Raw genomic sequence first — 27,976 nt, forward strand, 5'->3', positions numbered from 1 at the left:
TGTCTAATTACAAGATCAACACTACCTTTTTGGCAGTGTTTGTTTTATAGTTTTTGCTTTTTCCAATCACTTGTTTGTTACATGCTAGAAATTTATCGCAATTAGATAAAAATCAAAGTTATGTCGCCACTTGATGTGCCTTCCTTATGTTCTTTTTAAATGTAGATCTATAAAAAAAACACGTTGATTTTATCAAGAGCTCTGGATTGAGCTCTTGAACATCTCTCTACAATGTTTCAGTAGCCTATTTGTTCTGACAGTCAGCAGATGACTTATGAAACTACTAAGGAGGATCGGAAGGATGTATATGCGAGAGGATAATATTTTGGGGAGGCATTAGTGTCTACCAACTCTTTGCTAATGCGTATACTAAGGTAAAATGTAATAACTAATTTGAGAGCTTGGCAAATGCTTACACTTTAACTCTTGGTTCTTCCATATCCAAATCCATGTCATCAGAGGCACCTTCGTTTAGGCTTGAAGCATGGCTCGCCATTGGAAACTCGTCTGGATCTGAAGTTAAAAAGTAGTTTCTTTAAATATCAGACTTGAAACTGAATTTTCATTCTGTATTTAAAATGCATAAAAAGAAAAAAAAAGAAAAGAACTTCTTTCAATATGAAATACTTCTTTGAAAGATTATTGAAAAAGAATGTAACTGTGCTGAACAAAGCTTTTTATTTGTTAACTTCTGCTTTCTTCTTAATTGAAATACAACTTTTACTATCAGTTGCTCTTTCTTTTGCTGTTTATTCGTTTTACATATCTACCTCAGTAAATACGTAATATCAAATGTATATTAATATTGTAACACAATGTGCACTAAACTTTATTGTGGAAAAAAAGAACATTACAGAAATAAGAATACAAAAACTGCTCTATTTTGTAGATAGTAAATATATTAAAATATCTATAAGTTTTGTAAACAAAAGTCTAGACCAATATTAAAGTTTGAAATGATTAGTAATGGAATCACACTGCAGGTCAAACAGAAAACAAATGAAAATCTGTTAATGAATAAATAAAAACACAATAAACCGTATTCCAAAATTAAGAATGAAGTCTGGACGACAATAATCAGAAGTTACCACAAACAAGAAGTATGCTTAAGCCCCACACAAATCCATGTATAGAATTGAGTCTCATTGACTCTTGGATCAATTCTTAGTAGGTTTTTTTTAATTACCAGTATTATCTATAAAAAATTTTTGATTTATTGATTAGTGTTTTATATTTTTCAATAATATAGAATTCAAAGAAAAAGAAAAAATAGCAATCACAAGTTTAATTTTGAGAGAGTCAAACAAAATTGGTTGTTGAATAATTGTAGTGTTTATATTGCTTTTATGATGAGTCTGTATATAATATTACATTCTGTATACATGCATTGATTATTACAATAGTTACAGATTTGTAGCTAGCAACTCTAGACATCCTTAAAATCGTTCATAGTCCTTAAATTTCCTTTGGTGAGGCTAATTCATTCTTTAAATTATGTTTAAAATACATTTTGATTCTAGAATTGTGTAATGCATTATTAGCCTCATACTTTTAATCATGAAAAAGCAAAAGTCTTAAATACCAACTGTTTTTTTTTATTAGCATAGAATCATGACTCAATCATATAGGAAACCAAGTGAGTCGAAAGGGAAACTAAATTCACATTTATAAAGTTTGGGGTGGGATATGGTGTTGGAAGAATGTGGACCTATGAGTCACTCTTCGGGTCCTTCAGTCATATTTTGTTGAAAATGGACAAGGCTCTGATCCCAACAAGATGTAACATCTTACAATTTATGAGGTCTTTACCAAACTTGTGTTGAGTGTGGATGTCTAATTTGCAATAGTAGACTCATATTTATAACCAGAAACCACTGAGACTTTTAAATATCATCTTTGGTGGACATCAAAGAACAATTTGTGAATTATCCACTTAGTATGTTATGTTTTAGGATAGCCATGTTGTGATCTAAATTGTTTTGTTTATATAATGATTACAATACACCAAATAAACCCTAAATAATCATAAGTTAAAAGGAGTTGAAAATATTCTTTAGGTTTTGGGTTTAGGGCTTTAGGTTTGTAATCAACAGCTTGAGAAGTCCCACAATACCAACTTTGGTGTAATTAAAGTTTTGTTAGAAAAATGCGTACACAGTGTCTTAATTTAGGACTTAAGCCATCCTTTAGGACTTTCATTCAAGTTATACTACCTCTTGACGGGTAATCTCCAATAATTCAGTTGCATTCCATAAATGCCTAATGAATGATATTGAACCAAAAGAGGGAATGAACTGTGATATACTGGAGGCAGGGAAGGGCTGGATCAAGTATGAGCCCCAAACCCCCTTCAGACCCACCAGTCATCACCTTAGAGCTTAAATCCCCCTGTGCCTCCAGAAGCACCTGTTGCATTGGCAAGGGGATCTCCAGTGTCCATAAAATCCTAGTGCCGCCAGTAAATCTTTCCATTCAGGCTGCAGAAACGTCACGTTTCTATTGCCGGGTTATCCAGTAATACTGAGTTAAAATTAACGCATCATTCTGACTTCAATAAACGTGTAAAGTCCGTAATTAATGAAATTTGTGCTTATGTTTTTACGTTTCCTTGTAGTAAAGAGGGGGTGCGCAGTGACATATTGCTTTTTGCTATTAAAATGCTGTTCCATCGACTTTAATTCTCTCCATGTTGTCTCTCTCTAAGAAAATCTCTCCATGTTAGTAATCACTACTTAGGATAAGTGTGCCTTGATATACGCGGCAGTTTTAATTAGTCAACTAATTAGTTCTTTATTCACTGAAAAATGTTCTTAATTTATAATTATTAAGCATAGGATCAACCATCTGACTTTTTATCCATTAGACTATAGATACAATCGAAAATCAAAACAAGTAAGAATAATCAAAATGAAGAGTTTCATATATAAGAAAAAAATGTTAAAAGACTTACGATGTTTTGACTCGCCATCAAAATAACAATGCTCACTAACTGAAACTCTTGTAGTCAAGTTTGAACAATCTTGAGGATAGAATGAAGTAAAGTCGAATCTACTCCTAGATTTACGTCTTCTAATAACGCTTCCTCGCTTGGAACTCTGAAGGAATAAAAATTGTTAATGCATTAAAGACATTGTATAACGTAGTATGTAATTTGGAAATGGTATTTTAAAGAACAAAATTGAACGTAAAATGTAGAAAATACTCATACATTAAAATCATAAGGTAAAACCCCTTCTCATATATTCTTCGGGGAACTCTAGTCACTAAAGACATTTTAATCTGTGAAAAGTAACGTGGCCTAGTATTAGTGAACTATTTATTATGAAACTCATTTGGTTGCAAAACAAGAAGACCATATAGAAACCCCCATCAAAGACCGAAACTTACGCAGATTTTCAAATCATGAGAATTTCCTTTCCAAATCTCTTTTTCCATCAACCCAAAACTATAAATAAAATTTATTCTTAAAAATTGTAAAATTTGTTTAAAACTCGATTAACAGTCCAACATTTCTATTCTAAATCAGAAAGGTTGAAAAATATAACGAACATTCCTGAAATCAACAAATATTAACACTATGCCAAATCACAACGACCAAAAATTAATTTAAGAATGTTTCCGAAAAAGCAGTTTTGGAAAGAAAAGTAAAGAGCAATATTAAAACACAGGACGAGCAGAAATAAAGGTCTATAATAATTCAAACTTAAAACGAAAACAAGTTATTATTAAAGCATAAATGGAATCCAAAACGAACAAGAATTAAAGTAAATACTCACATACAATATAAAGATAATATGTAAAAATAATTAAAGATAATAAAATATATTGATACATAAATTTAACACATTAAAATGAACGACTAAGTCAAATATAAATCAAGCAAAAATTATCAGAAATTGGAGTAGGGCTACCACTTACTAAACGACCTAAAGGCCAGAGCATCATTTACAATTTGCTTGAAACAATTTGTGTTGGGCAATGGGTTTTATTTGCCATAATATGAACCACAACAACACAAGTAATATTAGAAGTCTAATCAAGGTATACAAATAATAGTGGTGCAGCTTCCATTTGAGTGGTGCAACTCGCCAAATGCTGAGTTTGAAGTGATATAGTGCGTTTCTTTTTTTAGGGAGGGGGGGGGCAGATCATTCCTTTTATTTGTACAATCAAACAGACAGAAAATTCTTGCTCCACACTGATTTCAACAAGGCGTAACGCTCCCATCAGTTTTGCTGAAGACCCTGATATCAACAAGGCGGAATACTCCCGTTATTTTTTCTGCCAATTTAAGAAACATAGTTAACTTAATTTGAATTTAACCTCTATGCTACAAAATCAATCAGATGTCAGATGACAAAATCTGATATGTCAGATTTGTTTTACACAAGCTCTGTTTTCAAAACTCTGTGACATAAACTTCCATTGGTGTCAGACGCAATATAGGACACATATATGCTTAACGGGTTTGTGCTTTGGACGTCTAAATTCCAATCCTAGCATCAAAATCGTAATAAGTCAGCCTAGAAACTCTCAAATACCAATTTTGAAGGAAATGAAGCACCATTGTTTCGTAGAACTTATTCGTAACTTCCTTTAATTGCAGACTTCTATGCAGAAACAGTCTCAGTTCTGTAATCAGCTGGCTTAGAAAGTCTTAACCACCAAACTCTGGGTGAAACCAAAGATAATTTTTATGATATATTTTTTTTAACTTCAGTTTGATTTTGTCCTTGTATTTCCTTAATAGCTTTGAATTATCATTAGAATATTCAGAAAGTAGTAGTTACCATACAGGCACATATAGAAATCAACTACTGCTTATTTCTGGAATATGTATAACCAGTACTTTTTATTTTAGGCTTATACCTTGGAATTTAAACTTCATTTATCACTAAATAGTACATACAGTTAACAAGTCTTGGATTTTTTTTTTATTAACAAGCTAAGGTGACAAAAAAATGGTATAGACATTACTTTGTTTATATCTTGATCCCCTAAGGCATTTTAGGTCTCACAAATTAATTCGCTTATAGAAGAAAACCCTTAGAAATGTTAAAGTTTTATGTTTTGCTCATTTTAGCAACCTCTTGGCCTAGGAAAATCGGCCAAGCTAAGTGACTTATTGATAGTAAATATTTTGAGCCCTTATCCTTAAGTCCTTGAAGGGGCATCTAATGACAATGAAAAGAAAGAAAATTGGAAACATTGATTATCTAAATTAAACTCTTTGACAAAAATCGCATATACAAAAGATGGTTGTGTTTTACTTAATCGAAGTCCAATATCTTCCACTGAGAGAGTTCCTTCCAGTTTAAGTATCCCTAAGCCCTGGCTTCAGCCCCGGCATTTTTATGTAGTCCTACAGTACGTATAAAAATTTTACGGTTTTATCAATTGAAATTATGAACCAACTATTGACGAGAAATAAGTACAAGAAATACTGTAGACCTATAAAATCAGTAGCCTTTTTTTATAGACTTGGGAGTTGGGATTTATCCTGACTTTAGTGGAAGTATAGCGGGGGGGGGGTCACAATTAAACTGGAAGTAACTCTAAAAACTGAAACAGGAATTCTCTGAATATAATAGTAGACATTTTGTTATTTTAGCGTTTAGTTCTAAGAAAGAGGTAAACTAGACTGTTACCAGTTCAACTAAATATAATTAATTTAAAAATTTCCATTTCCACCTTCGTTTTTAGGTAGTATATTTTAATAAGTAGGATTGTTTCTGTGACTATCTCCATGGCAATTCTAAACACTATGTGCTTGTAAGAGAAAGAAAATAGATATCTTCATTAACATGTAATGATAATACGAATCTATATGGCAAAACGAAAAATGTCCTTAACTTTGCTGATGTAACAAAAAATAAAAGGAAAATCTCTCTAATGAATTACCCCATGGTGAATTTTATAATAGGGATAAATAATAAATATATGGGTGCTAATGGAGGGGTGCCTCGACCCTCATAAATTCAAATTTTTTATCCTAATTTTTGGGTGGTGACTATTAAAACTCTAGTGGAAAACGTGTTTTTTACCATCCCTTTTGATAAAATTGCCACAAAAATACAAAATACATGCTTGTTTTCTTTAGGACACTCTATGGCAAATTGAAGGCAGATTCCGACCGTTTACCGCTTCTAATCTCAGTATCCTTTTATATAAAAATAATTACCACTACTTATTTTCTGGTACCAAACTAAATAAGCTGACAAAACAAGAAAACTTAAAAAAGAATGAAAACAAATCAAGGCAGATGAAATTAAGAATAATATTCAAACAGTTCATGGTAACGAGCTGTAAGTAAGGAGCGACCCGGCTCAATAGTAACTGAAACTCTAAAAAACAGAATGTTGACATCAATAGCTACATACAAAAATGAATTTTATGCTGAGTTCAAATATATAAGTTTCATCAAGTTTAGTCCTTCTTATCAAAAGTTACGAGCCTGAGAAAATTTGCCTTATTTTCAAAAAAGGGGCGTTTGTTCTATTGAAAAGAGAATTTCTTAATGTGTTCCTTTTCTTGACAAAAAAAATAAAACTAAATTTATAAGAAAGGATCTATTGGTCCATTGGCTGAGTTATCAATTGCCTGACGGGTAATTCGGAAACTGTTTCTATTTATTATCTTATTTTCTCCACAATTTCTACTTTTAAAATATCCCATGAAAATCCGTTTGGATTCGATTCTTTTTAGTTATATTTCCAAAGAAATAGAAACGGTTTCAAAAACAAATTTCAAAAATAAAGAAATGGGAATATAAGAGAACTAGGACAGCCAATCTTGAAAAAAAGATAGAAAAAAAGAATTACAAGGGAGATACTGAGGGATGGTAATAATCATGAAATTTTTGAAGGAGAAAAGGGAGGACAAGACTTCTGGGAACGTAGCCTAAACCATCCCCACAAAAGCTAAAATGGATTTTATGGACCTGTCTTCTCGGTTTTGTGTTATCCACTCCTATTTGAGTATGAAAACAGTCACAGTTATAACATCAAGTGTAGCAAATGGTTTAGACTTTAAGTGTATCTCGAAAGCTTACACAGCGCATTTGCAAGATAATGCAGCTTTTACAGCATATCCACAAGAGTCTTTAAGAGGGGAATTTTTGGGTAAGAGATGGAAAAACGGATAATAAATAATCATTTACCACAAAGATTCTACAAATGACAGTTAACAAATAAATCTACTACTACTACTACTAACAACTCACCACAGCACCAACCCACCAGAGGCCAACATAGCCACGCATGCTGCTCCTCCATCCCGATCTATTCAAATCCTCTCTCTTTATGCCCTGACAGAAAGTTCCCATTACCTTTAAATCTTTCTTACAATCTGGTTTCTGTTTAGCCCTAAACGGTTTTCCGAAAAGGATAATCTTTGGCAATCTGTCATCCTTCATCCACAGAACGTGCCCTAGCTATCTCAACCTTTCTCTCATTATTGCCCTACAAAGTGGGGTTGAACCATACTTTTCGTACAGCCAACTATCTGAAATATGGTCAGCTAGTCGGGTCCCCAGAACAAACCGTAGGTGATTTCTCAGGAAAACATCTAGCAAAATGTCATCTGCTTTTCAGAGCGCCCATGCTTCAGAGCCATTTTTGACCACTGTCATCGCTGTAGCTTCCAATATTCTAATTTTGGCTTGCAGACTTTTCTTTTTATTATTTCAAACTTTTTTAACTTTGAAAAAACATCCTGAACCTTGGCTATTCTACTTTTAATATCTTCACTGCCCCCGTCCTCTTTATTAATAATGCTACCAAGGCAAGTGAAACTATTCACCTGATCACACTTTTTGTCACCCAATATTACTTTTTCATCTTCGCTTATTCCTAGCCTTAGTAACTTAGTCTTCTTAAAATTAATTTTCAAACCTATTCTAGCACCTTGAACTCGCAAAACCTCTAAAATTTCACTCATTTTACTCCAACTTTCATCTAGGATGCTTAAATCATCAGTATAGTCTAGGTCCCGGAGAGTTTTTCTTCTCCATTTGATTCCATAGTCTCCCATTGCTTTTCCTGTGCTCCTTAAAACAAAGTCTATCAAAATGATATATATAAAGGGGAATAGAATACAATCCTGCTTAACTCCTGAATTATTACGAAACCAGCTGCTAACCTCATTTCCTACCTTAACCACAGATATTTTAATCCCAAACATGAGAAAAGGGCTGAGAGCAACACTTGCACTACCCTTCTCTTTTGTCCAAAAACTTCTGGAAGCCTTTTTTAAATTGTGGTTTTTGATTAGCCGCAAATTCAAAAGCACAGTAAAGAGTTTCTGTCCAATTTTAATTCAGACTTTGATTTATAAAATTAGGATTTGGAAATTCTACCTTTGCACTGAGTGGCGGCCCTTGGTCGTCTGAAGAAGATTCAACCTCATGTATCTTCCAAGTGGCAGTAGAGTTAAAAGAATTATCAGCTGCAAAGCATCGCCAAAGCGATTGTATAAGCTGGGCGGCAGCAGGAATTTGCCTATTAAAATGTTTCTGGCGCTGTTTCTGCTGTACCTTCAAGGCAAAACCAGAACCCAAAATGCCCTGAGAAAAAGAAGATGATTTAAGGAGCAAGTCAAAAATTATATTTGTAAGAGGTCAGGCTGCTTAGTTGAGACAGGGTTCTTAGTAAACAAAAGATTTTTATATAATCAAACAGTTCGTGGTAACGAACTGTAGTAAGGAGCGACCTGGCTCAATAGTAACCGAAACTCTAAAAAATGGAATTTTGATACCATTAGTTACATCAAAAGAATTGCATTTAAATGCTGATTTTAGATATATAGGTTTCATCAAGATCAATTATACCCATCAAAAGTTACAAGCCTGAGAAAATTTGCCTCATCTTAGAAAATAGGAGGAAACACACCCTAAAAGTCATACAATCTTAAAGAAAATCACACCATCGAATTCAGCGTATCAGAGAACCTAAATCTAGAAGTTTCAAGCTCCTATCTACAAAAATGTGGAATTTGGCATTTTTTGCCAGAAGACAGATCACGGATGCGTGTTTATTTGTTTTTTTTTTATTTTTGTTTTTTTTCCCATGGGTGATCGTATAGACTGAGTGATCCTAGAATGTCGCAAGAGGGCTCATTGTAACGGAAATTAAAAGTTCTAGTGCCCTTTTTAACTTACCCAAAAAATTAGAGGACACCTAGGCCCCCTCCCACGCTAATTTTTTCCTAAAAGTCTCAGGATCAAAATCCTGAGATAGCTATTTTATTCACTATAGTCGAAAAACCCAATAACTATGTCCTTAGGGACGACTTACTACCCCGCAGTCCCCGTGGGAGGGGCTGCAAGTTACAAACTTTGACCTGTGTTTACATATAGTAATAGTTACAAACTTTGACCTGTGTTTACATATAGTAATAGTTACTGGGAAGTGTACAGACGTTTTCAGGGGGATTTTTTGGTTTATGGGGGAAAGTTGAAGGGGGGTTACGTTGGAGCATACTTCCATGGAGAAAATGATCATGGGGGAAGAAAATTTCAATTAAGGGGGCGCAGGATTTTCTAGCATTATTTGAAAAAACAATGAAATAATAAATATGAAAAGTTTTTTCTACTGAAAGTAAGGAACAGCATTAAAACTTAAAACAAACAAAATTATTACGCATATAAGGGAATTACCTCCTTGTTATACCTCACTCTTTAGGCTAAAGTATTTTTAGTAATTTCAACTATTTATTCTACGGTCTTTGTGATTCAGAGGTCATTCTTAAGGAATTGGAACAAAATTTAAGCTTTAGTGTAAAGAGCGAGGTATCGACGAGGGTTGAACCCGCCTCATATACGCAATAAAGCATACGAATATAGAAGTTCGTTACGAAAGTTAATTCCTACGTATACGTATACGTATACGTAAGTTACGTATATTTTTTACCAATGAAAACGTTTGTAAAAATTGAAAGTTCTAGTTGCTTTTTTAAGTAATCAAAAAATTGGTGGGCAACTAGGCATCCTCCCTCGCTCCTTTTTTCTCAAAATCTTCCGAATAATTGCAATTAATTAATATGGAAATTACTTTTTAATTATTTATGTGCGGAGAGCCAAGATCAAAACATGCATTAATTCAAAGACGTCCAGTAATTAAATAAAAAAATAAGTTTTTTAAATGAAAGTAAGGAATGACATTAAAACTTAAAAGGAACAGAATTACTCCGTGTATGAAAGAGGCTTTTCCTCCTTAACGTCCCGGTCTTTACGCTAAAGTTTCTTACTGTTTTAAAAATAAAGTTAAGAGAAAGAGTAATATATTACGATATATTAAGAGTAATCATATACGGAGTAAAATAAAAAAATACTTTGTATGTGAAAGGGGTTGCTTCCTCATCAACGCCCCGCTCTTTACGTTAAAGTTTGACTCTTTCTCTTAACTCTACTTCTTAAAACAGTAAAAAACTTTAGCATATTTTTTGGTTTTTTATTTACAAAACCAAAACGGTATCCCAAGGCTAATCAAAGTTTGAAAATTTGAGCTACCAAAGCTAAGAGTAGTGCTAACCCCCCCCCCCTCTCTCTCTCTCAAATGCCTCTCTCTTGAATATCATAAGCTGTTTTTCTTCTTTATTTTATTTTAAATAAAAACGATACGGTAGTATCTTGAATAGAGTATTTTCCATTTGCCAAAGCATCGACCAAAAATAACAAAGGACATGATAACAGTGATAAATGATAAAATGAAAAAAAAGATAAATGATAAGGGAAATCGAACAAAGGAAATGATAACAGTACTTAAGATTGTTTCAAACACAAACATACTAATTCCTGGAAGTCTAAATATATTTTTATTTTTTAATATTTTTATTATAAAAGAGAAACTGTTTAAAACATGTTTTGTTTCTGTACACTAGGCTCCCTTTGTCCTAAGGCAATACCACTCAAAGTAACAAACTGAAAAGGAATAAATAGCTTGTTGGGTTATTTAAGGACCTGCATCACCTTTGCATCACAAAAAAATGTGTTTTTCTTGGACCCTGGGAACAGTCTTTGAAAGTTTCGATCAAATCAGACACCCAAACAAAACGTTTCTCCATTTTACTACTGTAAACCTGTCTCCAAACACCTGACAATTTGTATAATTATGACCCCTTACCTAGGTGGTGTGACTCCCGGCCCTCTAAAGCCATATTTATATCATTTTTCAACAATTTTGGTCAAAATAAAAATCATAAAGCTTTGATCGGATATCAAGGTAAATTATAGTTGGTTGGGTATAAGAAATGCGCTTGAACTGGGTCTGTTTTCCTCCAATTGCAAAAACTATTAAAAATGTCACTAGAACGCTCAATTTCCAATCAAATGGTCTCCCCTACGAAGTTTCTGAAATAGACACTTCCAAATGTAGTTGTCATATAAAGAACAGCTCTTTGTTAGAGGTAACGCTAGAGCGCTGTATCTCATCGGTGTTCATTTGTGGTACTCTGTTTGAGATAAAGAACCCATTTTGAACAGGTTTTTCTATGCAAGATAACCTAGTTCACAAAAAGAAATCTTGTAAAAAAAAAATAATAAGAAGAAGAAGCAAATTCCACTTTCTCATATCTGCATTATGAAACAGATTTTGCTAAAAAGAATTTTGCAAAATCTTACTTTTACAAACATTCATTTAAAAAATCTGTGTCAAAGCAGCCTCAAAAAGTAAAAAAGCACGAAATATTAAATTTGATCAAGTTATAAAATGGTTCTTGAGGGTTATAGTGAGCAAAAAAAAGAGAGAAAAAAAAAGTAGGGAAACTTACCAGAATCTAAGCAGGTACAAGAATTTTATTTTAATTATAATTTTGGCACCTAAATTATCAATTTTCCTTTTTTTCTTTTTTTCCTGTCTGTTTTTTTCCCTTTTTTGTTTAGTTTTACTTGTGAGTATTTAATCTTACTAAGTAGTATAATGTTTAAATCTCTAATACAATCTATATATCTATATATATAAAAATAAGTTGTCTGTGTGTGGATCTGTGGATGGATCAGGTGACGTCATGTTTGTTCGCATATGACGTCTGAATTATTTCACACTAATACAAAAGAAGAAAAAAACTAAAAAAGGTAAAAACTACAAAAAAAAATAAAAAGAAAAAAAAACTAAAAAAGCTAAAAAACTAAAAAAAACTAAAAAAAGGTAAAAATCTAATAACTAAAAAAAAAATGAAAAAAATAAAAAAAGGCAAAAACTACAAAAAAAAATAAAAACTAATAAAAAAACTAAAAAAGCTAAAAAACTAAAAAAACTAAAAAAAACTAAAAAAAGGTAAAAAACTAAAAAAAACTAAAAACTAAAAAAGAAAAAAACTAAAAAAAAGGAAAAAACTGAAAAATAAAAGAGAAAAAGAAAACTAAAAAAATATGAATAAATATATATAAAAATAAGTTGTTTGTGGGTTATGTCTGTCTGTCTGTCTGTCGAGTGACGTCGTGTTTGTCCGCATTTGACGTCTGAATTATTTCACACTAATACAAAAGAAGAAAAAAAAACTAAAAAAGGTAAAAACTACAAAAAAAACTAAAAAGAAAAAAAAACTAAAAAAGCTAAAAAACTAAAAAAAACTAAAAAAAGGTAAAAAACTAAAAACTAAAAAAAAACTGAAAAAACTAAAAAAAGGCAAAAACTAAAAAAAAACTAAAAACTAATAAAAAAACTAAAAAAGCTAAAAAACTAAAAAAACTAAAAAAACTAAAAAAAGGTAAAAAACAAAAAAAAACTAAAAACTAAAAAAGAAAAAACTAAAAAAAAGGAAAAAACTGAATAATAAGAGAAAAAGAAAACTAAAAAAATATTAATAAATATAAAATATATAAATATAAATCTATATATATAAAAATAAGTTGTCTGTGTGTGGATCTGTGGATGGATCAGGTGACGTCATGTTTGTTCGCATATGACGTCTGAATTATTTCACACTAATACAAAAGAAGAAAAAAACTAAAAAAGGTAAAAACTACAAAAAAAACTAAAAAGAAAAAAAACTAAAAAAAGCTAAAAAACTAAAAAAACTAAAAAAAGGTAAAAATCTAATAACTAAAAAAAAACTGAAAAAAATAAAAAAAAGGCAAAAACTACAAAAAAAATAAAAACTAATAAAAAAACTAAAAAAGCTAAAAAACTAAAAAAACTAAAAAAAACTAAAAAAAGGTAAAAAACTAAAAAAACTAAAAACTAAAAAAGAAAAAAACTAAAAAAAAGGAAAAAACTGAAAAATAAAAGAGAAAAAGAAAACTAAAAAAATATGAATAAATATATATAAAAATAAGTTGTTTGTGGGTTATGTCTGTCTGTCTGTCTGTCGAGTGACGTCGTGTTTGTCCGCATATGACGTCTGAATTATTTCACACTAATACAAAAGAAGAAAAAAACTAAAAAAGGTAAAAACTACAAAAAAAACTAAAAAGCTAAAAAACTAAAAAAACTAAAAAAACTAAAAAAAGGTAAAAAAACAAAAAAAAAACTAAAAACTAAAAAAGAAAAAACTAAAAAAAAGGAAAAAACTGAAAAATAAGAGAAAAAGAAAACTAAAAAAATATTAATAAATATAAAAAATATAAATATAAATATAATATAAATTAGCAATCAACAAAGCACCGAGACACAAATGACGACCGGGACACAGGGAGTATAAATGACGACCAGGACATAAGTAAAAAAAAAACTAAAAAAACTAAAAAAATGGTAAAAACTACAAAAAAACTAAAAACTAATAAAAAAACTAAAAAATCTAAAAATCTAAATAAACTAAAAAAGAAAAAAAAGAAAAAGGAAAAAAATAAAGGAGAAAAACAAAACTAAAAAACGAATGTACATACAGACCGGGACACCGGGATACAAATGACGACCGGGACACAGGGAATATAAATGACGACCGGGACACAGGGACACAACTACAATGGGGACGCCGGGGGACACAGGGGGATATAAATGACGACCGGGACACCGGGACACAAGGAATATAAATGACGCCCGGGACACTCAAAGAGAAATCACAGACTGGAACACCGGGACACAAATGACGACCGGGACACAGGGAATATAAATGACGACCGGGACACAGGGACATAACTACAAAGGGGACGCCGGGGTGCACAGGGGGATATATAAATGACGATGGCGACTCAGGGAATGGTCGATTAGCAATCACCATCAACAAAGCTCAAGGGCAATCATTAGAATCATGAGGTATAGATCTGAATACGGATTGTTTTCCCATGGACCATTATATGTTGCATGTTCAAGAGTCGGTAAACCTGACAATCTATTTATATGCACAGACAATGGGACAGCAAAGAATGTTGTATATTCGCAAGTTTTACGTAGTTAAAAACATATATATATATATATATATATATATATATATATATATATATATATATATATCTATATTCACAGGTGGGACATAGGGACACAACTACAATGGCGCGTAACTAATATGGCGCGTAACGACTTACGCGCGCGGGGGGGCTTGGGGGGCGCGAAGCGCCCCCACCAACTAGGTGTTGGGGTGGCGCGAAGCGCCACCCCTAACAGCTAGTCTATATATATAAAAATAAGTTGTCTGTGTGGGGATCTGTGGATCAGGTGACGTCATGTTTGTTCGCATATGACGTCTGAATTATTTCACACTAATACAAAAGAAGAAAAAAACTAAAAAAGGTAAAAACTACAAAAAAAAATAAAAAGAAAAAAAAACTAAAAAAGCTAAAAAACTAAAAAAAACTAAAAAAAGGTAAAAATCTAATAACTAAAAAAAAAATGAAAAAAATAAAAAAAGGCAAAAACTACAAAAAAAAATAAAAACTAATAAAAAAACTAAAAAAGCTAAAAAACTAAAAAAACTAAAAAAAACTAAAAAAAGGTAAAAAACTAAAAAAAACTAAAAACTAAAAAAGAAAAAAACTAAAAAAAAGGAAAAAACTGAAAAATAAAAGAGAAAAAGAAAACTAAAAAAATATGAATAAATATATATAAAAATAAGTTGTTTGTGGGTTATGTCTGTCTGTCTGTCTGTCGAGTGACTTCGTGTTTGTCCGCATATGACGTCTGAATTATTTCACACTAATACAAAAGAAGAAAAAAAACTAAAAAAGGTAAAAACTACAAAAAAAACTAAAAAGAAAAAAACTAAAAAAGCTAAAAAACTAAAAAAAACTAAAAAAAGGTAAAAAACTAAAAACTAAAAAAAACTGAAAAAACTAAAAAAAGGCAAAAACTAAAAAAAAACTAAAAACTAATAAAAAAACTAAAAAAGCTAAAAAACTAAAAAAACTAAAAAAACTAAAAAAAGGTAAAAAACAAAAAAAACTAAAAACTAAAAAAGAAAAAAACTTAAAAAAGGAAAAAACTGAAAAATAAGAGAAAAAGAAAACTAAAAAAATATTAATAAATATAAAAAATATAAATATAAATATAATATAAATTAGCAATCAACAAAGCACCGAGACACAAATGACGACCGGGACACAGGGAGTATAAATGACGACCAGGACATAAGTAAAAAAAAAAAACTAAAAAAAATAAAAAAATGGTAAAAACTACAAAAAAACTAAAAACTAATAAAAAAACTAAAAAATCTAAAAATCTAAATAAACTAAAAAAGAAAAAAAAGAAAAAAGGAAAAAAATAAAGGAGAAAAACAAAACTAAAAAACGAATGTATATACAGACCGGGACACCGGGATACAAATGACGACCGGGACACAGGGAATATAAATGACGACCGGGACACAGGGACACAACTACAATGGGGACGCCGGGGGGCACAGGGGGATATAAATGACGACCGGGACACCGGGACACAAGGAATATAAATGACGCCCGGGACACTCAAAGAGAAATCACAGACTGGAACACCGGGACACAAATGACGACCGGGACACAGGGAATATAAATGACGACCGGGACACAGGGACATAACTACAAAGGGGACGCCGGGGTGCACAGGGGGATATATAAATGACGATGGCTTAGCAATCACCATCAACAAAGCTCAAGGGCAATCATTAGAATCATGAGGTATAGATCTGAATACGGATTGTTTTCCCATGGACCATTATATGTTGCATGTTCAAGAGTCGGTAAACCTGACAATCTGTTTATATGCACAGACAATGGGACAGCAAAGAATGTTGTATATTCGCAAGTTTTACGTAGTTAAAAACACATATATATATATATATATATATATATATATATATATATATATATATATATATATATATATATATATATATATATATATATATATATATATATATATATATATATATATTCACAGGTGGGACATAGGGACACAACTACAATGGCGCGTAACTAATATGGCGCGTAACGACTTACGCGCGCGGGGGGGCTTGGGGGGGTGCGAAGCGCCCCCACCAACTAGGTGTTGGGGTGGCACGAAGCGCCACCCCAACAGCTAGTATATATATAAAAATAAATTGTCTGTGTGTGTGTGTGTCTATCGAGTGACGTCATGTTTGTGTGTCGACTGACGTCATGTTTTCGACTGACGAAATTACAGACCGGGACATCGGGACACAAATGACGACCGGGACACCGGCACATAGGGAATATAAATGACGACCGGGACACTCAAAGAGAAAGCGACCGGGACACAAGGAATGTTCGATTAGCAATCACCATCAACAAAGCACCGGGACACAAATGACGACCGGGACACAGGGAGTATAAATGACGACCAGGACATAAGTAAAAAAAAAACTAAAAAAAAGTACAAAAAAGGTAAAAACTACAAAAAAACTAAAAAGAAAAAAAAACTAAAAACTAATAAAAAAACTAAAAAAGCTAAAAAACTAAAAAAACTAAAAAAGAGAAAAAAATAAAAAAAGGAAAAAAATGAAAAATAAAGGAGAAAAACAAAACTAAAAAAAAACAAAAAGAAAGAAAAAACTAAAAAGAAAAAAGAAAAAAACTAAAAAAAACTAAAAAAAAGTAAAAACCAAAAAAAAACTAAAAAGAAAAAAAGGGGAAAAATACAAAAATTTATTTCATCATATACCATTTCAAAAACGAATGTATATACAGACCGGGACACCGGGATACAAATGACGACCGGGACACCGGGATACAAATGACGACCGGGACACAGGGAATATAAATGACGACCGGGACACAGGGACACAACTACAACGGGGACGCCGGGGGGCGCATGGGGATATATAAATGACAACGGGGACATAGGGAATGTTCGATTAGCAATCACCATCAACAAAGCTCAAGGGCAATCATTAGAATCATGAGCTATAACTAAAAAAACTAAAAAAAAGTAAAAAACTAAAAACTAAAAAAAGACCAATTCAAAAACGAATGTATATACAGACCTGGACACTGGGACACAAATGACGACCGGGACACCGGGACACAAGGAATATAAATGACGCCCGGGACACTCAAAGAGAAATCACAGACTGGGACACCGGGACACACGGGACACAGGGAATATAAATGAAGACCGGGACACAGGGACACAACTACAACGGGGACGCCGGGGGGCACAGGGGGATATATAAATGACGACGGCGACACAGGGAATGGTCGATTAGCAATCACCATCAACAAAGCTCAAGGACAATCATTAGAATCATGAGGTATAGATCTGAATATGGATTGTTTTCCCTTGGACCATTATATGTTGCATGTTCAAGAGTCCGTAAACCTGACAATCTATTTATATGCGCAGACAATGGGACAGCAAAGAATGTTGTATATTCGCAAGTTTTACGTAGTTAAAAACATATATATATATATATATATATATATATATATATATATATATATATATATATATATATATATATATATATATATATATATTCACAGGTGGGACATAGGGACACAACTACAATGGCGCGTAACTAATATGGCGCGTAACGACTTACGCGCGCGGAGGGGCTTGGGGGGGCGAAGCGCCCCCACCAACTAGGTGTTGGGGAGGCGCGAAGCGCCACCCCAACAGCTAGTATTTTCATGTAAAAACAAAAGAAAGCTAATCTAATTGTGTACTTTCACCTTAAATTAAAATCTAGTCACAGTGTGAATAAGTGTTTGAAGACACTTTCATCAAGAGAAAGACTTTATCACAATTTAAGCCTTTGAGTACTAATCTGGCTTAGCTGCCCATAAAACAAGTTCTCTGGAATAAATTGTTTTTGGCGGAAAAAGATTACATTCACCAACTGTTCTCCCGACTATTTTCGTCCCTTTCAATGTAGAATTTCTTAACAGTTTAGGAAGTATTTGAAGAATGAAATGATAAGGTTCATACCGCAGTTTTTTCAAACAGACTATAATTTTATTTCATGTATGTGAGCAGGTACTTTCATAGCCCTTTTTTGTTTTTCGCCCACTTAGTGTATATGCCACACATACAAATAAAACCAGCTTCAATTAATAATTGACTGGCTCATAACAGGTACCATTAAAAACTATCCCAACAAGAATATGTAGTGCCGGCAGTCACGTAGAAACATCGGTCATTCCAGAGGTCCTGCAGCTTATGAACTAATTTCTTTGGTAGAAACTTATTTATACAGTGAAGAGGCGATACTAATAATAGTAGTAGAAAGCGGCTGACTGAAATCCTAGTAGATGTAAGAAAGTTGTCGATATTAATTTCATCAACTTGAAGACAAAATCATCTAGGCTACATAAAAATAAAGGTCTTATCAGTTGGCACCCATCTTCAATCATTATCCAAGGTGACATTATTGGTCTCGACAAACAAAACAGTCTAACTGACCTCTTATTTATGTTATCTATTATTTTTAGTTATCCTCTGAACAGGCCTACCTTCTGTTTATAAGTTCATCAAATGGCATTCCTTAATATTTACTTGTTGTTGTTGTTTAGTTGACGTTTGAGCGAATCAACCGCTCGTATACGTGCGATCCTCTTTTGAAATGTGGGCTTTTGAAGCCACGTCACTTTGAAAAATACACCAATAAAATTTTGCCACAGGCCACGTCAGGCACACGTTTTGCCACGTTTGCCACAGGCACAAGTCAGGCAACGTTTTGGCACAGGCCACGAAAATGTAATGTAACGTTTACTTTTCTTTTATTTGTCTCTTTCCGTTGCCTCTACTTCTTGTGGCGTTTTCTGCATTTCTTCATAAATGTGGATTAACAAAAGTTTGTGTTGATTCTGCCTGTGCTCGGCGAGTAATAAAATTAATAATTTGGTATTTTGAAAAATTTGATTTCTTCATAGTATTAAAGCATTTACACAACCATAATTTATTCCCATTGAATAAAAGGTGAGTATATTCCCTCACCCTGTTGAGAAAAACGCATAGTGCACTCTAGAAGCGACCAGCATAGCCTGTTTATACAATCAGTTAACTTATCTTTATGCCAAACGACAAAGCTTGGCCAATATGGATTACAATTTTTAAAAGCTTCTTATTATTACACGTTCCTGGACAGCTTTTTTTAATATCTACAAAAAAGATATGTTAGTTTTTTTCTTTACAAAGAAGAGATTTGGTCTTATCTGTTCACCCCATGGATACACTTTTGACGTATTATGACCTCTCCTAGACACAAAACCATACACAATAACAAAATTATTCGTCAGCTTGTAGGATATAAAATTATTATGTTTCCAATGAAAAAAAAACCATAAAACTAAGCATTTCTATTCATTATGAAACATCGATTCCTGCGTACTACACTAATTATGAACGCTAAAAATCATAATAAAACTTTAAAACTTACTGCTGGCAATGCAAAAAAGGATATTGCAAAGACGGAAAAACCGGAAGCAATTATTTTTCCTATCCAAGTTTTTGGAACAACGTCTCCATACCCGATTGTCGTAACTGTTATCTGTGGAAAAAAAATAAATAAAAATAAGACTTTTATAGATAAGGAGTTAAAACTAATATATTCAAAACAGGCTTTTCAATTTCTATCAATAAATATGTATATATATATATATATATATATATATATATATATATATATATATATATATATATATATATATATTCCCATTAAATATATAGACATATATATATATATATATGTATATATATATATATATATATATATATATATATATATATATATATATATATATATATATATATATATATATATATATATATATATATATACATATATATATAAATATATAAATATATATATATATATATATATATATATATATATATATATATATATATATATATATATATGTATATGTATATATATGTATATATACATATATTCCCCCTCCCACCCTTTGTGACAATTGTCTGTGAAAAGGCAAAACTTACTTCAGAAATGAAAAACTGAAGTAATACATTTATAATATATTTGTAATATGTCTTTTTCAATACTTCAAAAAATACAACTAGCGAAAGTAATTCAAAAAAACTTTAGGTCAGCTCTTTTGAAAGCGCTGGATCTATTGCTTGGCGATTCATAGTGAAATTAAATTAAAAAAACAAGTTTTTTTAACTGAACGTAAGGAGCGACATTAAAACTTAAAACGAACAGAAATTGTTCCGTATATGAAAGAGGTTGTCCCCTCCTCAACGCCTCGCTCTTTACGCTAAAGTTTTAGTCTTTTCTACATTTTGAAACAATAAAAAACTTTTACGTAAAGAGCAAGGCGTTGAAGAGGGGACAACCTCTTTAATATATGGAACAATACTGTTCGTTTTAAGTTTTAATGTCGCTCCTTACTTGCAGTTTAAAAAAAACTTGTTTTTTAAAATTTAATTTCTGAACATTTTTGAATTAATGCATGTTTTGATTTTGGCTCACCGCACATGAATATTTAAAACGAAATACGCACATTAGTTTTTTTTTTGCTAAATAGCTTTCTCAAAACATTTTGACAAAACAAAGGGGCGGGGGAGGAGGTCTAGTTGCCTTCCAATTTCTGGTTACTTAAAAATGCAACAAGAATTTTTTATTTTTTATGAACGTTTTGTTAGTAATAAATATACGTAATTTTTGAATTAACTTACGTAATGAACTTCTATATTTGCGTATTTTTATTACGAATATTCGCCCCCTCTTTAATACCTCGCTCTTTATACTAGAGCTTGAATTTTGTCCCAATTCTTTAAGAATGTCCCCTGAATCATAAAAGCCGTAGAATAAATATTTGAAATTACTAAAAATAGTTTAGCGTAAGAGCAAGGCATTGTGGGGGAGACGGATTCTCTTATATACTCAACATTTTCTGTTCGTTTTAAGCTTTAATGCTACTCATTACTTCCAGTTGAAAAAAATATTTATTTTCTCATTTTTTTTAAAATAATGCTAGATAATCCTGGGCCTCCTTCGTGGAAATTATCTTCCCTCATGATAAATTCCTCAATGGAAATATCCTCCCACGTAACCCCCTCCCCTCTGATACACCCGGAGCCAACGCGAAAAATACCCCTGAAAACGTCTGTACACTTCATAATAACCATTACTGTGTGTAAACAATGGTCAAAGTTTGTACCTTGGAGCCCCTCCCCCGGGCACTGTGGGGGATGAAGTCGTCCCCAAAGACATAGATGCTAGGTTTTCAACTAAGTTGAACAGAATGGCTACCTCAAAATTTTGATTCGGTGATTTTGGGGAAAACTGAGCATGAGAGGGGGCCTAGGTGCCCTCCGACTTTTTTGGTCACTTACAAAGACTACTAGAACTTTTAATTTCCTTTAGAATGAGATTTCTCGCGAAATTTTATGACCACCGGGTCGATTCGGTCACCCCTGGAAAAAAACAAAACAAAAACAAACAAACAAATAAACACGCATTCGTGATCTGCCTTCTGGCAAAAAATAGAAAATTCCACATTTTTGTAGATAGGAACTTGAAACTTCTAAAGTAGTGTTCTCCAATACGCTGAATCTGATGGTATTATTTTCTTTAAGATTGTATGACTTTTAGGGGGTGCTTTTCCCCCTATTTTCTAAAATAAGGCAATTTTCTCAGGCTCGTAACTTTTGGGGGGTAATACTAAGCTCGATGAAACTTATATATTTGAAATCAGCATTAAAATTCATTTCTTTTGATGTAACTATTGGTATCAAAATTCCTTCTTTTAGAGTTTCAGTTACTATTGAGCCGGGTCGCTCCTTACTACAGTTCGTTACCACCAACTGTTTGACCAAGGAATTATTCCATATTATTTATTCTGGATTTGTAAGTACAATAATCATACAGGTACGTTCCAGAAAATCCAGGAAAATTCCTGATGACTAATCCTGCCTGTGTGTCCCAAAAAGTCTCCTAAGTGTCCCCATAACAGAAAGAAAAAAAATGTGCAACTGGTCAAAAGTGATATGTGAGGTCACATGTTTTCATATGATCTATAGGAAAAACATCAACAAGAAGAGGTTTTTCTGATAAAGCATTCATTTCCACAGCTTCTCTGTAATTAATAAAGCCAACTAACTTCTAATGATAGTAAATAGCAAAATTGAAGCTTCAAACCAACAGAAATGCACGGCCCATCCACTGCCCATCATTATTCTACAATTTAAGTGGAAACACGTTTTACAACAAAACATTAGCCAGCTGATCAAGGCCGTATCAAGAGGGTTTACCAGGTTTCAACCCCCCTAAAAAAAAATTCAACACGTAAGAACGCATCAAAAATGCGTTTTTATACATTTTTGATGCGTAAGGATTTGATGCGATAAGGATCTTGTAAACGACCTTGCAGCTCATCAATACCGACCGTCTTTTAAACAACTCAAACTCAAAATTCTACTCTTTAAAATAAATGAGTTTGTGCATCCATAAAAGCCGTTCATTTCCTGAGGTAGTATGAAAGAAACAACATCAATAGCAAAAAATACTGTGTATTCCATTGCCCATATAGTAGGACATTCGTTTTTGAACTATTATTGACAAAAGTCAAACTCTAGCGCCAAGACATCACACAGTAAAGGTGTAAAATCTTTCCTAAGAAAAAACTGCTCGTTGAACTGTGAAAACTTTCAGTGGGGTAGACGAATACCACTACTCACTGAGAAATGCTTATTAGATGAATGAGTACAGCTTAACTAGACAGCAAGATGACTTCAAAGTATATAACATTAAAATTAAAGGCCTTCATAATCGTCAAAATGGGACGATTGGTTCTGTAAGTGGGCAAGTTATGGAAGCGTCTGGGATCCAAAATGTGAAAATCATAATATAATAGGAAGACTAGACGCCAGGCTAGCTAACATATTAAATAAAAATAATATTATATATGAGGAACAAGGAGATTTCAGGACTGGATATGGAACATCAGATAGAGCATTTGCTTTAAAGGCTTTAATATACAAACACAGGAAAGTAAAAACTCGTCTCTATGTAAGATTTCTGGACCTTCATTAGGCGTTTGATAGAGTAGATAAGGAGTTATTACTAGATATACCTCTTCGGATAGGCCTCCCCAACTCATTTTCGAGACTGATAGTGAGCATTTATTTTGCCTAAATGGTAGAATACCTATTTGTAGTAATTGTTAAGGGTTGTTTGGGACTAGACTTGGAGTTCAACAGGGCAGCACTCTATCTTCTAAATTGTTTAATATTTATGCAAAAGAGGTTGATTTTTTACAGAAAAGATGTGTTCCTACAGTAAGCCTAGCGACCATACCATTATCCCTATTTTTATATGTGGATGATATCGTATTATCGTGAGCACCCCACAAAATTTGCAGACGCTGCTGAATCTGATAGCGGTATATTTGGCGAAGAAAACATCAAAACATAATGATGAAAAGATTGCAGTTCCTATCTTTAGAAAAAGGAAAGGAAACAAAAAAGGAAATCATAAGCTTTAATAGTGAAAAACTGAAAGTAAGCAATAGAATAGGTGAGATTTGCTTTGTCAGATAAAGGAAGATTGAAGAGTCATTTTAACGACATAATTAATAGAGTTTAAGTGGCCATGTTTGCAATTTTTAGAAGCTTGACAATTATGGAGATCTTAAAACCTAAGACTGCATCAAAGAATATCTATTACAAAATGTTGACCATCGATCGAAGATGGGGCAGATGAGTGGAAAAGTGGCTCAGCAGTTAGATCATCTCCTGCTCCGGATTATAACAGAGTGTTCGGGCTACATCCAAAACCCCATTCGAAAATTCTGAAGTGTGATGCTTGCCTTTTGTCTTTAAAGCTCTGTTTGTCTATTTTGATGCTTTAATTTTGATTGAAGCTAATAAGGCTAAGTGAAGACACACTAGTTTGAGCTTTGTATCAAGAGATGTTAAGGAATGGTTTGAAAACTTTGTGGCTAAACCAGATTATATCACTACTAGAACGAGTGCGAATGCCTTTTTTATAGAATGATGGTCTTGGTCCTCTTGATTTACCTACATATTTTGGAATTAAGACATGATTCATATTAGAGGTCCAAGAAAACCAGTATTGGCAGGGACTGATTGACGATTCAACGACATTGAAACATTACAATCTGACAAAATCTAGTTTTGGAGAGAAATTATTTTTTAATTTTAATTTACAGGGAAATCTTTGTGTAAGTTAATACAACTAAGGGTGAAGTACTTTCCAATTCCGCGAAGGCAAAAAGTATACTATATAAAGAGTGTGATTTCCGAGTTTTTTTCCCCTCTGTAAGGAGAATAATGAAGATTTAGGCCACGTTCATCGGGAGTGCTCAGTGCTTTCTGATTTCATAAAGTACAGTAAATATCAGGTTTAAACTCAAATTAATTTCAACAATTTTGATTTTGGCACCATTCGAACAGAAAGAAATTATCTACAACAAGTAAAAAATCGAACGAAATTGGACGAGGTGAAATTGACTGTTTTTGGTCTTTTCTTCTAAAATGACCACTTCTTTAAAACGACTCAACTTAAACGCATAGAAAGTCAGTAATAGGTAAATCTGATACGTATTTCACCAATATACACTTTGTTTTTATTTTTTGAATGCTCATGTTCAGTTTCCTCTCCCTCTCTTCTATAAACCAAGCATTGATGTAGGTCCGAGAGGGTGGCCGGTGTTTACTTAGGCTCACTGTGCAGGCAGACCTTGTGATGCCCAGGAACACAATGATAGAGTAACAATACTTAACAAGTTGGTATCGTCACCGATAACTACAGTGTGCGAAGTCTTCGAGCACTCAACCGATGTAAGCACAATAAGCAAGTCAGCATCATCTTTAGCTCGGATGTTTCTCAGAACTTTGCCTCGTAAATAACCAGAAATTATATTGGCGAAACAGGCTATATTTTTTGCACGAAAGAATTTCCTATTTTTTGGTGGTCACTCTCATTTCTGGGCTAAACAGTACTTCCCGTCCAGTGACACAGTTTCATTTAAGGTGAGTCAAATCTTTTTTTGAAGCAATGATGTCGTAGACATCAAAGAAAATAATTGGGTCTGCATGCTTGGCCGGAACATAGTTCCAGTATCGGTCTTATATCTCCGATATTTTTCTTTCTTAGTCCAGTGAGTCCTTTGAAGCATAGCGCCCCCGCCTAACACGTAGGTGCTAGTCAGAAAAAGTTTTTCCTAATAGTGCCAATTTCTGAAAGTCGGTTGCTAGCTTTTCTTTGTTAGTTTATCTCTGGTCGATTTGGCTTTCATATTTAGATGAAGATTCTTCGTCCATATTCAGTCTCTTGGATACAGTTAAAAGCCGCCGAAACAGCAATGAAGGGTCTAAACGGTGGATTTCTACCCCACGGTTTTTTTGTTTTTTTTTTTCACCGTCAAAAGGACTGGCTGATCCTTCCGTTTGAGCAAATGCTCCTTCAGATATTTCTCTAATATTTCGTCAAGAGCCTTCCTCCCGACTTCCACTACTTTTTTGGCGTTTACGTTTTCTGCAGCAGTCATGCCAGTAGCAAGGTTTCGAAGACGTAGGGGATCACCCTAAACAGAGACGACTCCTCGACAAAGTCCATGATTATTTGTAGATCTTTGTAGTCCCTCTGTTGCCTTGAAATACCAGACTCTTTGTGTTCGTCACTTTCGTGATACGAGACATCCGCCAGTTTCTGCATCAGAAGATTAGCGGGAGCACCGGCTGGACGTTCAATTTCCCGATGAAGTCTCTGTAGTTCCGTCATTCCTCTACCTCTTGTGAATCCGATTGCCGTTTGCAGATTTTTCATCAGTTCTTGTTCTATGTCCAAATCTGTAGATAAACCGGCCCTAAATCTGTCTGATCTTTTCACAACGTGCAAGCCTTTTTGATAAACTGGAAAAGTGTGGGCATTTATCTTCAAGTCTTTTGCTTTGCTTTTGGTACAGTTTCGCTGACTTTGTGTAGTTGTTATTACCATATGCTGTCAGGTAAGGGAGTATGTAAGAAACGGTTTGCAAATGAAGTTTACGTTGACCTGTACGTTCATTCCTGAGGAAATTTCGAAGAATGGCAGCCATGTCCATGTATTCCTTCCACAGTCTTCCTGTTCGAGCTTTGCGACTTCGCTCGTATTTAAAAGCCGATAGAGAAGCTTTGATTATCATGAGACTTGAAGACTGGGAGATATGTTCAATAACTCGAGATATATAGGTCTTTGATTTCACTAAGTTCAACCGTATTCAATGCAAGTTCTGTATTTAATTCCATTTCTACACCTGAATCCTTGTCTACAAGTTCCTTTATCAGAATCAAGTGAAGTGTAGCGTCAACAATGGTCTCAGTGCTCGAGGAATAGCCTTACCACTTAGGAGATGAGGAAGTATTCATCGGAGGTGTAATCGGAGGTGTACATTGATTCAAATATTTCTTTCGGTCCAAATCCATCAATCAAAAATTCAATGGCAAAAAAAAAATCATGAGAGTGTGTAATCCTACTTCCAGGTCCTTTTGCAGCAATAATCTTCTTGGGCTTTCACCTCAACCGCTGGTCAAAGGTTAAGGCCGGAGTAAATCCGTACCAATAGCCCTGATTGGCTATGAATGTCAGTGGTGCACAAGGAAGCAATTCTTCTTGTGAAGCAATTCAAAGGATGCAATTCTTTTCACTTGAAGGAAGATCAATCTTAGGAAGAAAGAAAATGTTTAATTTTCTGGTATGGTCTCCAACCATGACTGATTGCATGGTTGTACTCACACCTAGCCTAGGTTGCTTGAAATGCCACGACGTAAACCAAAGAACATCTAAGTTTGAAATCTTATCTTCTTCCAAACCTGGATAAAGAAGATCAGAAATACGTTATAGAAAGGACATAATCGTTTGAGTTTGTATGGACGATTGGGATTCTCCCAGCTGCGTCTATCTCCTCATCGATAACCTCTTGCCTAGGAACATTTCTTTAAAGGTGACTTTCGGTCCCGGAATTGTAGAAGCAATGACAGCAGTCCTTGCCATGAAAGGTGTTTGACTCAGGTATGGTCAACACACAGAACTGAGTCCATATCCGTCATTTATGTAACAGATTTTCATATTACTCACTTTTTAAAAGGGCAAGTTAATTTTTTTCAAAATTGTTGTTTTGAATGAAAGACGAAAAATGTCTATTTCGCTTTAACTTGTTTTGGCAATTTTTATGGCACTTGCTTGTTGGCCAAATGCCATATAGCAATCGCAGTGTCTGTCCGTCGGTCTGTTGGTCTGTCTGTCGGTCAGTTTGTTGGTCCCGGTTTTGCTAGTTCGGGCACTTCCAAATAAGCTAGGACGATAAAAGCTGGCAGGCGTATCAGGGACTGGACCAAATTAAATTAGAAATAGAAGCTTTCCCGATTTGACCCTCTGGGGGAGTGGAGGGACGGTTAATTCGGAAAAATTAGAAAAAATGAGGTATTTTTAACTTATGAACAGGAGATAGGATCGTAATTAAAGTTGATATTTGGAAGGTACTCGTGTCTTAAAGCTTTTTTTTAAATTTTGACCGGATCCGGTGACATTGAGAGGAGTTTGAGGGGGAAACCAGAAATCTCGGAAAATACTTAGACTGGAGAGATCAGGATGAAACCTGGTGTGAAAAATACGCAAAAGTCCGAGATGCGTGATTGACATA

The 27,976-nt window shown here is 33.5% G+C and overlaps 1 protein-coding gene across 1 annotated transcript in view; it reads right to left on the bottom strand.

Moving 5' to 3' along the window:
- Positions 1-27,976, bottom strand: part of LOC136025221 (potassium voltage-gated channel subfamily KQT member 1-like) — a 166,373-nt gene that overhangs the window by 23,428 nt on the left and 114,969 nt on the right. Inside the window, exons 6-9 of the mRNA XM_065701042.1 lie at positions 19,744-19,854; positions 8,357-8,563; positions 2,951-3,095; positions 417-513 (exon numbers count right to left, since the gene is read on the bottom strand). Of these exons, the coding sequence (XP_065557114.1) occupies positions 417-513; positions 2,951-3,095; positions 8,357-8,563; positions 19,744-19,854 (560 nt within the window). The remainder of the gene's footprint in view (positions 1-416; positions 514-2,950; positions 3,096-8,356; positions 8,564-19,743; positions 19,855-27,976) is intronic.

Source organism: Artemia franciscana, chromosome 3 (assembly GCF_032884065.1).
Source record: "Artemia franciscana chromosome 3, ASM3288406v1, whole genome shotgun sequence".
Lineage (NCBI taxonomy): Eukaryota > Metazoa > Arthropoda > Branchiopoda > Anostraca > Artemiidae > Artemia > Artemia franciscana.